General features: G+C 43.7%; 1 protein-coding gene and 1 long non-coding RNA gene across 3 annotated transcripts in view; one reads left to right on the forward strand and one right to left on the reverse strand.

The window, feature by feature from the left end:
• Positions 1–353: 353 nt before the first annotated feature.
• Positions 354–4,533, reverse strand: LOC125319436. Its single transcript, XR_007200731.1, has 2 exons — positions 4,207–4,533; positions 354–514 (listed from the first exon to the last, which is right to left on the reverse strand). It is a non-coding gene; the product is annotated as an uncharacterized LOC125319436 (long non-coding RNA).
• Positions 3,579–13,381, forward strand: part of PLPP1 (phospholipid phosphatase 1) — a 62,432-nt gene continuing 52,629 nt past the window's right edge. For both annotated transcript variants that reach the window (XM_048290606.1, XM_048290607.1), the window contains exon 1: positions 3,579–3,805. In XM_048290606.1, the coding sequence (XP_048146563.1) occupies positions 3,748–3,805 (58 nt within the window). In that variant the 5' untranslated portion in view covers positions 3,579–3,747. The remainder of the gene's footprint in view (positions 3,806–13,381) is intronic.

Genomic DNA, 13,381 nt, shown 5'->3' on the forward strand with positions numbered 1-13,381 from the left:
CTAGTTACCCATTTTGAAGTGGGATTGCTGGCATTCAGGAATGTGTCCTAATGAGATTTGTCAGATTGCTCTCTTTCCTAAGAGCATTCCCAGTGCTATGGTTGGAGTGTTGCTCTCTCTCTGAGCACCCAGAGGATGGCTTCCCAGAACTATCCACAGTAACCCTCTCATCCCTTTCCTGAGTGGTAACAGCTCATTCAGAGCTGTTGACTCCCACCCCAGAACAAGCTACAGAGAAACAAGCCTGGGAAAGTCCCGTCGTTTACTAAAGCTGCTGATCTGTATGAATGTTAATTGCAGTTAAGAATCCTGTTGGGTCAGTACTAATTAATTATCACACAAGTACCACTAGAGACTGATGATAAACTTCTTGAGAGTTTAATCGTTGTACACACAAAACTTCTAAGAAGATTGGTAGAAACACTGAAGGTCACAATTTGTAGAGGAAACAGAAGACGAGACATTAACAGGGCTTCAACTTGTTCTTGAGGTTTGCTGCTGCTCACTGCTCTCCCTTAAACAAACAAAAAGACACCATTATAAAAACAAACCAACCAACCAACTAAATAACCATACTAAAAAAGAGAATGGGTGAGAGGGGAAGATATTTTGGAGAGTCTAAATTCTAGAGAAGAAGTTATAATTCTAGAATATTAAGACTAACTTAACATGTAAATCTCCTTAAGGGATATGAGACGATGTAATTTATGAGCTTTGTCTGCTGCCTTAATTTTTACTTGTGTCCAGAAATGTTCTTTAGCACAGACTGTGTTAAGTATATGAGTGGCTCTGACTTGATCTCGCTGGGTCACTAAGGTCACTGTGGCTAAGAGTAGTGGCAGTAGTTAGCACTTTGTTGTAAGGGACAGCTACCAAGCAAAGCCTACACAGTAAAAATGCCATGAAGTTGAGAGATACTACAAAGCTCTCACGGTATCAGGAGAAAATGAAACTCAGAGGCTCTGATTTGTGTTGTATTGTTAAAAACCCTGAACCTCCAACTAATGCTGAACGTTATTTCTATTTGTGTTTGTAATCAACCAACATCCATTTCCTCTGGAACATATTGCTCCAGATGCTCTCTAATCAAGCACCATCGGTTTACCCTTTCTGCCACTCTGGGCTTTGTTGCTACTGCATATATTCTTTGTTAAAGGTACTTAAGTATGCAGGCTTTGGATTTTTTACACTCTCTTCAGTTTACACCAAAACATCCTTTTCGTATGAAATAACAACATATCTGAAGATGCCAGTACTTATGCTAACACAGCCCTTGTGCAAATGTAGGATTTTGCTAATCTGAGTAGTACTTCAGGCTGGAAGTGCTTGGGTTGGCATGCTTCCATGCTTAATACCTGCCCACATTAGAAGGCCCAGGAAAGCCTTCTGAGAACCTGGAACTGTGCACTGCTACCCACATCCCCAAACTGTGCTCAGCTAGGGATTTCCAAGACACAGCAAGCCAAGTGGTGGGAATAGGGTTGCAACAACAAGGCTCATATCCCTTGTGCAATGGAAAATTTGGAGAGGAGCCAGTGACTGCTTTCTTTCCTGAATTCTGGCAGAAGATTGCAAAGATACCTCTTCCCTCAGGCACGCTACATCGCAAGGGTGAAACAGAGATGTAGAAACTGCAGGACAATAAAGCGTGATTAATTTCTGTCAGTGAATGCTGTGTTGCGACCCAATTTCCAGGTGTTCTAAGTGTAATCACTATCTTGCTTACATTCTTCTGGGAAGAGATCCATTTAAATTAGTGCAATCTCTCAGGTCTCTAATTCACTGCATAGGGGTGTGGATCAGGGGGGCTGTTTGCAGCTTAGCCTGAACAAGATTAGCCTGATGCTTTTGGGTTGAAGAAAGCACTTATGGCAATTGTGCATGAAATGTCTGCATTGCTTGTCATCTGTTTTTTCTAACATCTTTCAATTTTTGGGATGTTATCTACTCCTGATTTAAGACCTTGTGTACAATTTCCTGCTTTGTGAGGAGAAGAGCAGATTGCACACTTCTTTCAGCAGCTGTTCTCACAAAGATAAGCCCAGTTCTCCTCATTGCCAGGTTGTGCTCCAATTTGTTCCATTACTTCATGCATTTTAAAACAACAGGAATTTCTACCTTCATGAAACCATCCCAGAACACTTCCACAGGAAAATGCGCTCTGTAATTTATACTACACTTACAGAAATCAAGGGTAGTTTTAATATCTAGAACTGTCCATTTTGACATGTTGCTTACGATGCTTAGGCATTGAGATAAAATTGGGATCTCCTGTATAGGCTGCTATGTAGAGCTTGCTTATGTATTCTATATGGAACTACTTTGTGTGCTTTTTTAGGCAGCATAGTTGAAGATACAGCATATTTAGTGAGGCACTTCCACCTCAAGAACTCGTCCCTCTTGTGAATCCCTCAAACCTGTTATTCAGCTGTTAGGATATTGTACAAAGTGAAGCTGTTTACAGAATTAGGGAGTGGAATATATGAGAAATGACTGAAAAGCTTATGCCTGGTCCTGTGATTGTGGGAAGTGCCACTCATCCCATCTGCAATTGCCTTGAACAAAACACAGATGTGCTCTGTAGCAGGAGCTACACGTATGTGCCCAACACTGGTGAATAAAATTGTCTGGTTTGTTGCTAATGGTGCTAAAATAAAACTGTGGTTATGCAGAAAACATTTTCTTTGTGTTGGTAAGTTTCTTCTTTCCAAATAAAAGCTTTTAACAAGGAAAAAGATTGCTTTGGGTTGGGTTGGGCTGAAACTCTGCATCCAGCTGTTTTGTAATTTTTTTGCAATTTTCCAGCACTCTTCCAGCCCCTCTACTCAGTCCTGGTGAGGCCACATCTGGAGCAGGGTGTTAGTTGTAGGCTGCTCAGCACAAGAGAGACGTGGAGCTCCTGGAACAGGTCCAGCAGAGGGCAACAAAGGGGACTGGGGAACTGGAGCATCACTCTTACGAGGAAACACTGAGACAGCTGGGCCTGTTCAGCTTTAAGAGGAGAGAGACAACCGAGAGGGGGGACTCGTCAGTGTCTGTAAATATCTAAAAGGGGTGGGTGCCAAGAGGAAGGAGCCAGGTTGTCCTCGGTGCTTGGGCAGGGAGGTTGGACCAAATGACCCACTGTGGTCCCTTCCGACCTGGAGGATTCAGTGATTCCAGAGGTGGAAACAGCTTTTTCCTTGTGTAATAGTAGTAGTAGTAGTAGTAGTAATAATAATAATAATAATAATAGTAATAATAAATTTCCCCGTGTTCTCCGCGGAGGACCGACCCCTTCCCTCCCAGATCCCAGCCACGGCCCGTGTGGCCTCGGGCTGGGCCGGCAGGTGAGGGCAGGCGGCGGCACAGGCTCCCCGGGCGGTGCGCGGTGCGCCGCGGGGCTGCGCTCGCTGCCGGGGCGCTGCGCGGCCCAGGCCCGGCGCGGGGCGTAGCGCGGCGCGATTGGCGGCGCGCGCCGGGCTGCGGAGGCCGCGGGCGGGGCGTCCCTGAGGGGCGGAGCGAGGAGGCGCCGCCGTCCGCCCTTCCCTCCCTGCCCCGCCGCCCGCGCCCGGCCTTAAAGGCGCGAGGGGGCCGCGGCGGCGGCAGTAGCGCAGTGCGGGCGGCGGCGGCTCCTTAGCGGTGCTGGGAGCGTGGGGGGGCCGTTGCCTCGGAGCGCCTCGCCTGGAGCCCCTCCCTGCCGCCTCCGCCGCGCTCCCGCCCCTCGGGCCGAGGCTGTCACCGCGCCTGCCGCCGGGCGCCGCCAGCATGTTTGACAGAACGCGGCTGCCCTTCGTGGCGCTGGACGTGCTCTGCGTGCTGCTGGGTAGGTCGGGGGCCGCGGAGGGCCGGGGGGAGCCGGCCCCGGGGCGCCGCTCTCCCCCTGCACGGCACTGCGCTTACCGCATGCTCGCCTCCCCCTCCCCGCCGCGCCGGCACCGCCCGGAGCGGGGCTCCGGCCGGCCCGCAGCCCCCGCCGTGCCTGCCGCCCCTCGCCCGCTCCCCCGCCTCCCGCCCCGCGCCCGCACGGGGGGATCTGGTCGCTGCTGCGGGCCGGGAGGAGACGGGAAAGCGCCGGGGGGAGGGAGCTGCTGCAGCTTATCCACTGACATCTGTAACTCCCCCTTCTCTCTTACGTCCTTACTCTTCCTTCCCTAACCTCCTCTGTCAGATGAAAACTGGTTGTGGCAAAAGTCAGTGCTGGAGAGGTGGATGTCTGGGAGATACCTGCAGCCTGGGATGTGCTTGTTATCCCCAGTGGGTCGGGAAGCTGTCCTGGAAGGGACCGTCATCACGGAAACACGCTTCATCCATCCAGGGTCCTGCAGAGGCACGGTGGTGCTCGGCAGCAGAGCAGGGATTCGCTGTAAGGCTGGGTTGAGTGCGATGTCAGTGGCGCTGAACTAGAGCTGTAGCTGTAGGCTGGAAGTGAAATGGGGCATTCATTAGAACACGGTGTCTGCGCCCTCTTGTCCGTGTGCAGCAGCGAGAGATGGGTGTCGGGGCAGGAGCGATGCCTCGGTTATGGCCATGCGTCGAACCGACACAGCCACAGCACACTGCCACAGCGCTGCAATGCTTGGCTTGGCCAGCCCAAATATCAGCGCATTCCCAGTGTTACTTCTATTTCAGTCTTTGTTGAAACTTCTTAATGTCCTGCCAGTTTGCATTAACTCTCTCCTTTTGTTTAATGATACAGTGTAAAGGGCAGTGATGTCAGTTATCGATCAAAGAAGAGGCAGGTGCACTTTGTAAAGAAGTGGCACCTCTTGGTATTGAGAGCCTGAGAAGTGTCTTTACTCTCTGGAGATGTACTTCTTGGTCGGTCTTAGGAAGTGCTAATTTTGGGTGTTAGCTTGTTTAAATAATGTCAGTACTTCAGTAATCTAAGTACTTTCTTGCCACGTTCAGTAGATAGTGTTCAGGCCTAGCTCATGAACTCCTGCTTGGCTGAAGCTGTTTGTAGCATCAGTATAAACATAATGAACAACGTTTTTCTCTTGCTGGATGCTTCAAATAGCAGTGGTACCTGTAGTTAAATGCCATTAAAAAGCAAAATTACAATGAATGATGCATTGCTCTGAGGTAGTGTTATAGGAGAGAGAGCTTTTGCAAAATGATAGTGGATCCATGTAATCCACTGAGAACAATCTTTATTCAGATCAGGAGTTTTATTGGGCTACGGTATTGTGAGGCTTAAACTTTCATGCTGTCTTTATGGTGAGTGAAGCCGTTTTGTCTGTCTGGATAATTGTAATTATAAAATCTTTATAATTAGACAAAAAATTTCCACTATGCATATGGTTTGGTCTGTATGAAGCATATGGGTGTATTATAAGTCATCTTGAGTAATCAAGGAAAGCAAAATATATTGAAAGTAAGACTGCAGAAGCATGTAACTTGAGGGTCATCCACCTGAAAGGATGAGGGTTTCCCCCTACTGTTGCCTCAAGTCATTACCTGGGAAGGTAGGTCCTTGACCTTGCTCCGCAGTGTAATATCAGTTTACACACCTTTCTCTTCTCTTCCTCTCACACTGTGTAGCATTTGGATCACAGATGTACTTATCTGGTGCCTTAGTGTGCTGGAGGGTTGCCAGACTTTTTATTTTCCCCTAGGCTTGTTTACTTCCTACTAGTAGTCTGAAAAATGCAGGCAGTGCATAATATGAAGTGCTCTGACACCTGCAACTTTAAACACATTGAGTTACAGGTTTCAGTGAAACTCTAGCTGAGTTGCAGAATGGGAAAGATACTGGATGTAGGACCAAGTTCTCTTCCTCTTCTGGCTGACTCTCACGTGGCTGAGACAGGCCCTTAGAAGAACATAGGTCTTACCTGTGTTTAATGGGCTGTTTAATTTAATTTTTTTATTGTAAAAACAATAGTCCCAGTTGATTGTGGACTTTAACTCTCACTTCCCCCCGCCCTTTCCCCTGCTCGTGTACTTTGGTATCTGCTCAAATGACGGAGGTAACTGTCCAGATAAAGTGACTTGCTCGGATGGATAAATGATACCTAGTATCTCCACTACAGAGACCATGAGGCCTCCAACAGAAGTGAAGGTTTAAAAACTATGAAGACCGGTTTCAGCTGAACACTCAATTTTGGTGTGGTAGCCCCTGCTACCACAAAAAGGGGTACCAGTAGCATACTCAGAATCCCCAACTTAACTCTTGCCACTTGATACAGAGCTTTGCTTTACTCTCCTCTTTTTCCTGTTTATACCTTCCCCAAAGTAAGTGCAGATGGGGAAGAAAAATTATTTTCATTGTCTCAGTAATGTTGGACTTGAAACCCAAGTGATATCCGAGCTTACCACTTGAAGTTGCAGTTGATCTGACACACCCATGAGCTCACTGCAGTGGAAACAAGTGATTCTGACTGTGTGTCTGACTTACTTGCTCCTGTTTTAGTCAAGCCATTTTTGTGCAGTTTCAACTTTCCCAACGTAAGTTTTTCAGAAGAAAGGGAAGGGGAAGAAGAGCTATACTGTGTTGGGGTTTTTTGTTGGTGGGGTTTTTTTGGGTTTTTTTTGTATATGTGATTTAGATGGGTTTACTGAAAGGTGTGACATGCTTATGATGGAGTTGAGGTAAGAGAATAAGAAAGACATCAAAGAAGAGCAGGTGGGGAGAGGGGGAAAAAATAGGAGGTAAAAAACATCCCCATTAAATTATTAGACCGGTTTGGTTGCCTGAAACTTGAGTCTAAGTTTCTTTTAATTGTCCTTAAGAAAGATCTCTCCCTCATCTGGCTTTTTACCCACTAAAGGAGGGAGAATTCAGGGAAAGCAGTCTTTGGTGCCTGAGAAAATAACTCCTTCCCTCTTATCAGCAAGATAATTCTCTCCTGAAAATAACACCGGTGTTTCAGCCTTAAACTAGCTTTCTATTCTGTAATCTAACAGGTTTCTGCAGTACCTGTCCTCAAACAGTGCGAGGAGGCTATAGCTGCATTCCCTGTGTGCTGATCTGCAGTGCTGGGTGTGTGTGTGCTGCATGTCCGCATGCAGCTCTGCAGTGCTGCAGGCAGCACCTCCCCTACTCCCTGCACTCCCATAGATGGTACACAGCTGCTTCTGGCACTGGAAAGCATGAGTGGCCTGGACTGCAGGATTTCTTTCTCTCTCATACTTCTGTTACTTGAGTTTTTTTCTGTTACTCCTGGGTTTTCTGATAGACATTTTATGTAGCATGGCAGAGATTTGCATTCTAGACAGTAGTATTTTTCACAGATAGATACTGAGGCTTGGTCCTTATGGTTTATTATACTTGGAAACTGTCATGCAAAAAAAAAAAGTTTATTAGAATAGGTTAATTAGTTAGCTTGCAACTGATGTCTTCATTAGGCACTATATATATACTATTTGGCACTCCTAGAGGTCTATTGTTTGATTGCAAATCAGGCTCTTTTTTCATTACAGCAGGTAAACAGCATTAAAGAACAAAGTTGGGAAATGCATGGCAATATTCCTGTAATCAGTGGAAGAACTGCTAAATGCATTTATCTTTAGATCACTCTCACAAAAACAAAATCAGATTAAAGTAAGCTCTGCAGAGGTGACTGGAGCCGTAAGGAAAACACTCTGTCACAATTCTGGGATGACTTTCATCTGGTCTGTACTTGTTGAAATTCATACCTAACTTGAGTGCAGGGGTGCAATACAACACAGCTCTAGATCTTTAGTCCTTACCTGACTCTGCAATTACTGACAAGCTGTTATAAGTAACTGGAGAGTGTACTTGTCAATATCTGATCGCTGGTGTAATGCAAGAATATGTACAACCCAAGACTAGAAAAACTGAAGCCTTCTAAAAATTCAACCCTTTCTGTTCTGATTCATTTTTCTGCAATATGTTGGAAATAGTAAAGAATTACTTAGTTAAGTTTAAAACTGCTGTGGAATATACTTGTATCTGTGTGGGGATTTAATCTTTTTTCTTCCTCACCATGTCCTGCCCTGTGACTGTGGGGAAGGTGAGACTGTGGCAGTCTTATTTATACATTATTTTTTTTTTTATTTTCTTTTGTCAAGAAACTTCGTCTAGTCCTTCACAAACATAAGGACATATGAACTGAACCCAGAAATAGTAAACGCTCACATCACTTTCAGGTTACTGTTTAAAGACTTTTGGAATATTTTATGATACAGGACAACATGCTAAACAGCAGATGCATGTGTATAGGACTCAGTGAGCTTGCTTTTGCAGTGTGTGACCTTTGGGGGTTAAATGGCTGGACCACTGCGCACACCCTGCACAGTGTTTTTGCTTTCAGTGCCTTTCTTCTCTCTTGGGAGTGTTTACTCTTGCCGTCACTGAAGGCTGAAGTCTCAGTGACAATTAAGGTATTGCTGTTCAGTCAGGGAAGTCTCCTTCTGTGTGGGTTAGCACTTCCTGATTGCCCTAGTTTAAATAAAACCTCCTCCACTATTATTTGTGACTCACTGACATATGTGTCACCTTTCTTATTTTCCACATCATGTGGGTGCTAAATACTTTTTCTAGTGCATGAATACATTGTAAAGCTGTAACAAGTACATGTGAAAGAGCAGTCTGTCTTCAGTGACACTATCCACCAGTATAATGAGTACCATGATATGGTACTCATTAAACTGACGCTCTCAGTTAATTGGAAGCATAGCTGTTACCTGAAACTGGGCAAATCTTTCCTCTTCTGCTGTGCTTTCTTCTTTGCAGCAGTCACTTTTTGTTTTCCCCCACATGAAGAAAGATGCCCTACCAGAGACTCTCCCTCTTGATCAGAAACCTGCAGTGAAACTTTAGGTAAAAGTTCAATTAGTTAATGAATACTATTCAAAGTCAGCAGTCTGGTTCTTGTTCTGCCAGCTTTTGCTGTTAAAGTGTGTCTTGTACTAACTTCTGACTCAAAACCAGAAGTTCTTGCACTTACTTTTTACAGCAATGGGTGAATCTTAGTTCACCTTCCAGTGCCTTCCCAAGAGCCAAGTCTTGAACTCAGGACTATATTCTTTTCTCTTGGCGTAATAGAGCAAGATGCTTATCAGCTCTTGGGTTCCTTACCAGCTGCTTGAGTCCTGGTGGTTTTTTTTCCTTAGCCTTAAACAGTCAGAAGGGCTCTTGCAGCTTTCTTACATGAGGGTGGTGACCTTTGTGTAATGGAATGGGAGGGGAAGGGGCTTCTAACATTTTCTGTAGAAAATTAAGTATGACACTACAATTAATTTATAAAATAGCTAATCTCTCATAGCAGAAGAATTCGTCCCTCCCTTCCATACTGCTTGAGTGCTTGTTTATGCTGTACTGAGCTGATGCAACACAGCTCCTGGTTTTAAAGAGTTGGGCAGTATGAACTCATACTGACTGAAAGCAGCTTGGTCTGAAGGCTGCACAATCACAGCCCTGCTGGGGGGAAAAAAGAGTTGAGTACTGGTTGCCTGCTGCTGCATAGTTTTATGTAGGAGCACTGTTGCTGACCAGATGCTGATGAGGGGATAAAGCTGTGATAATCCTCTGCCTGTGACTGTGTTGGAGCTGTGGAAGGCAAGTAGCACAAAGAGGTGACCCAACTCTTGAAAGTACCCAATGAGAAGAGAACTTGAGCCTTGTAGCCTGCCAACTGACTCAGATTTACTGTCCCAAACAACTGGTAATCCTCTTTCCAGAATTAGTCCAGGAGAATTAAAACAAACTCACCTTGGATGGAGGAAAAAGACAAAGAGTGCTGAACAGAATTACATAGAAACCTATTGGCAAGATACGTCACCCACGGAAGTATGGCTTTAAAATGAGCTTGATTTAGTACTAGATCTGCTTAGTTGGGTGGGGGTGCTTGTCTTCATCCCCTATTCTGCAATAGAAGCTCATAGTTCTTAGGTTTTATTCAGGTAAATAGTTCATTGAAACAAGTGAAAAATCTGCAAACACCAGAAATTCTGATAATGGATGACTAGCAAATGGCTAGTTTTATGACAAAAATTAAAACCATTTAAAGCTATTTTGAAGAAGCAGGATTTCCTTAGGATACTTTTGGAAACTGTTTTGTTTTGGTTTTTAACTGTATAATTGCCACTGCATCAGGAAACACTAGTCATAGAATCATAGAATGTATTGGAAGGGACCTTAAAGATCGTGTAGTTCCAGCCTCCACTGCCGTGGATAGTGGCGCCTTCCACTAGAACAGATACTCACTTCAGCTGTAGCAATAGATCTCTCAGTGCTGCCTGTGAGTAGACTCATAAGTGATTTTCCAGCCAGAATAGCTCAATCCTGCAATTTTAAAACTAAAACAATTATCCTGCTTATATTAAGGATCTGATGCCGCCTCTTATTGTTTAACAATTGACTGCTAATGAGTTGACCCACTTTCTGGGAGGAATTTTCCTTTTTCAAGTTATGAGACTGATCTCAAAGGTATAGAACTAAAAACTGTTGATAAACCTGCATTGTGTTTTTGACTCCACTTTTGCTGGATTTTTCTGGTGCATTAATCCTTCTCATACAGTCAGATAGAGCTTTTAAAATCAAGACTGCTTGTTTGTATGGAAGCCAAAAATAGAGCCAAATAAGCTTCTTTAGTAAAATATGATACAGAAAGATAATGTTGAAACTTTCTGGTGCACTTATCAAACTCTTGTTCTGTTATAATATTGAGTTAGAGGAAATGACCAGTACAACAATAGGCTGCTCTTGCTCTCTTATAGACTTAACTGATTCATCTTGAAAAAGCTGTGATCAAGAAGCAGTCTGACTCAGAAGTTTGTGAAGGCACTTCAGTTTTATTTGTATTGTACTTCAGTTTAGTTTTAGCATCTCCATTGATATGGTGTTTTGATATTAGGCAACAGGAAAATGAAGGGTTTTTAAAAAATTTTATTTAAAAAACAGATGTCTGTCAGGTCAGGACATGCATCTTGGAATGTCTCTCAACCAGATGCTGTTAAATGAAACCAAAGGTATGGATGAGCCATATCAGTACACCCTTATTTCTGTGGTGCTGTTGATGAAGCAGTGGATTTTGCTAGACATAGCCTGGATTTTAGTGCCTCCTCTCCTCTGTCTGCCTCTGCTAAATATGCAGGTTTCAGAGGAGCTATGTGGGGTTTTCTTGGATCTCAAAAAGTAGCTTCAATTTGTTACCTAGCCATGCCTGGTATAGAAGAAGGATCACAATTTTTTATGTGATCCCTTTCCTGGGAAAGGAGGAAACTGTACCAAGGAGAAATTATACTCAATTTTTGCCTTAATATAGAAGGAATTATGTATCAAAATTTTCTCATGTTGGGTGGCTTCTCAATCTCTTAGAATAAGGTGACATTTTTACCTCAATTTAATATTAGTGCATTTTTGTCCATTTAACTTAGTTCTGTTATTGCAGAAAGTCTTAGATTACTGAGTCACTGAAACTAAGCAATAGGTGCAATATTTTCTGAAACTGGACCACTGGGATGGTAAGGAGCACGTATCTAAATTTGTCTGCCTTGTTTTGAGGCATGGAAGGGCAGTGAACTTTGCTTACCTTAAGCTGAAGGGGTGGTTTGGAAGCTGGTGGTGGAGAGACCTGAGAGAATAAAACGCTAATTATAACCAGGGAAAACTGATGTGCAGCAAGCTAATGGGGAGCATACATGGCCCTTAAGAGGTACAGAAGGCAGGCAGTGGGATTGAGCCAGTCAAATAGTCAGAAACTACTCTCTATTAAATTCCAAAAATCATCTTAGTCATTATTTTAGTCAGTGTCTGCTTTTCTTAGTGTTCCTTTGGGTGAGTTTTTTGTAGGTTTTTGCTGATGCACAGAAATCAAGGCTTCAATTTTGTGTTGTTAGGTGAGCCTATGCTGCAGTACTAGTACTCAGTTAAAATTCTCTAAGATAGTGTGATGGTTGGGTCTAAGACTAGTGGAGATCCTAGGAATGGAAGTCAGGTCACCGTTTCTGCTTGCAGACTCTTTTCATTCTTCCCATCTCTTCTTTAAATGTAAGAGTCTAGTCATCAACACTAGAAAATGATGTACACAGAAACTGAGATCACAAATCTAATGCTGATAACTTCTACTACAAATGGGAAGCAGCACCTACTCTAAGTATTGTAAGACTTTCTATGCTATGGCATTATTCATTGTATTCAAGTATCAAGAGCAATTTTGTATAAATATTTTTCCAAATTCTTAAGTAACGGACTTTTTGGGCAGTCTCCTGAATCTGTACAAAACAAAACTGTTCTGATAGCTCAAGAGTATATTGGTCACTTTTTCTTTTAAAATCTGTTTATATTGAGCTTTCTACAGAGTTTGTTCTTACAATGTACCATCAGACACTACAAACTTAAGTCTAACATGAAAAATTCAGTTCTGTTCTCTTAAACATGGTGGCATGCATCAGTGTGTACAGTGTAAAGTGACGTCGTGGTGTATGACAGGGTATACAATGTCATGGAAATTCTGAGTCCCTCTGTAGCACTGCTGACTTCGTTAAAGACTGTTTAAATAAAACGCTGCTATGCTTGTAGGACTCACTGGAAAATGAGCATTTACGTTCCTGACAACTAATTGCCTATTATATTTCTAGAGACTGAATGGTATTTCAAGTTAGGGTGTGTAGTTATAGGTGAAATACTCTGAAAGCCTCCTGTTGTGCACTCCCACAAAACAAAGATTAAAACGGGAAAATAGTTGCAACTTCTGGAGATTAAAAGAGCAGTAGTCTTGAATAACATTCAAAGTTGGTGTCACCTACATTAAAAAATTAAAGTAAATCCTTCCCTGTCTTGCCAGCAGCTGACCTTGTCAGTTCTGTTTCTTTGGCTGTGGCTCTCCTGGTCTGTAAGCTCAGTGATTTAGGTAGATTGTGTGCACAAATCGACCTCTTTGGGGGCATGTACATTATTTTTAATTCTCTATATAGTACCATTAAAGCCTTTAACTGAATGTAATGCTGAGCACATAATGCAAGCAGTGATGAAATATATAATTTCCCCTACACGAGGGGTTATAGTGGGGGAAGTTACCCTTGTTTACTCTGGCTGCAGCCAGTTAGATTTTTTCCCGCCCCATGAGCAGCACTGCAGTGCAAAGAATTGCTGATGTCTCCTGTTCCATCCCTTGCCTTTGTCCCCCTGGTGACTTTTAACTGTTCCTCCGGAGGTCTTCAGTGTTTTCAATCTGTCAGTAATGGTGCAGTTGGCCTCTGCCACACTGGGTGAACTGCTAACGACTTGCAGGTGTGTCCATCCCTGGGCCAGCTTCAGCCTTCCCTTGTCCTTGAGCAGTGCCCAGGGCACAGCTTTTGCTTGTGACCTGCAGTTGACTCACTTGTCTGGTGTATATTTCTCTAAGTAATAGAGCGGGATAGGATATATTACTGACTTGCTTCTGCATTTTTTTAATTTACATTTGCGCTTCTCTAAGCACTCCCAGGAGAG

The sequence above is a fragment of the Corvus hawaiiensis genome, chromosome Z (genome assembly GCF_020740725.1).
Source record: "Corvus hawaiiensis isolate bCorHaw1 chromosome Z, bCorHaw1.pri.cur, whole genome shotgun sequence".
Classification (NCBI taxonomy): Eukaryota; Metazoa; Chordata; class Aves; order Passeriformes; family Corvidae; genus Corvus; species Corvus hawaiiensis.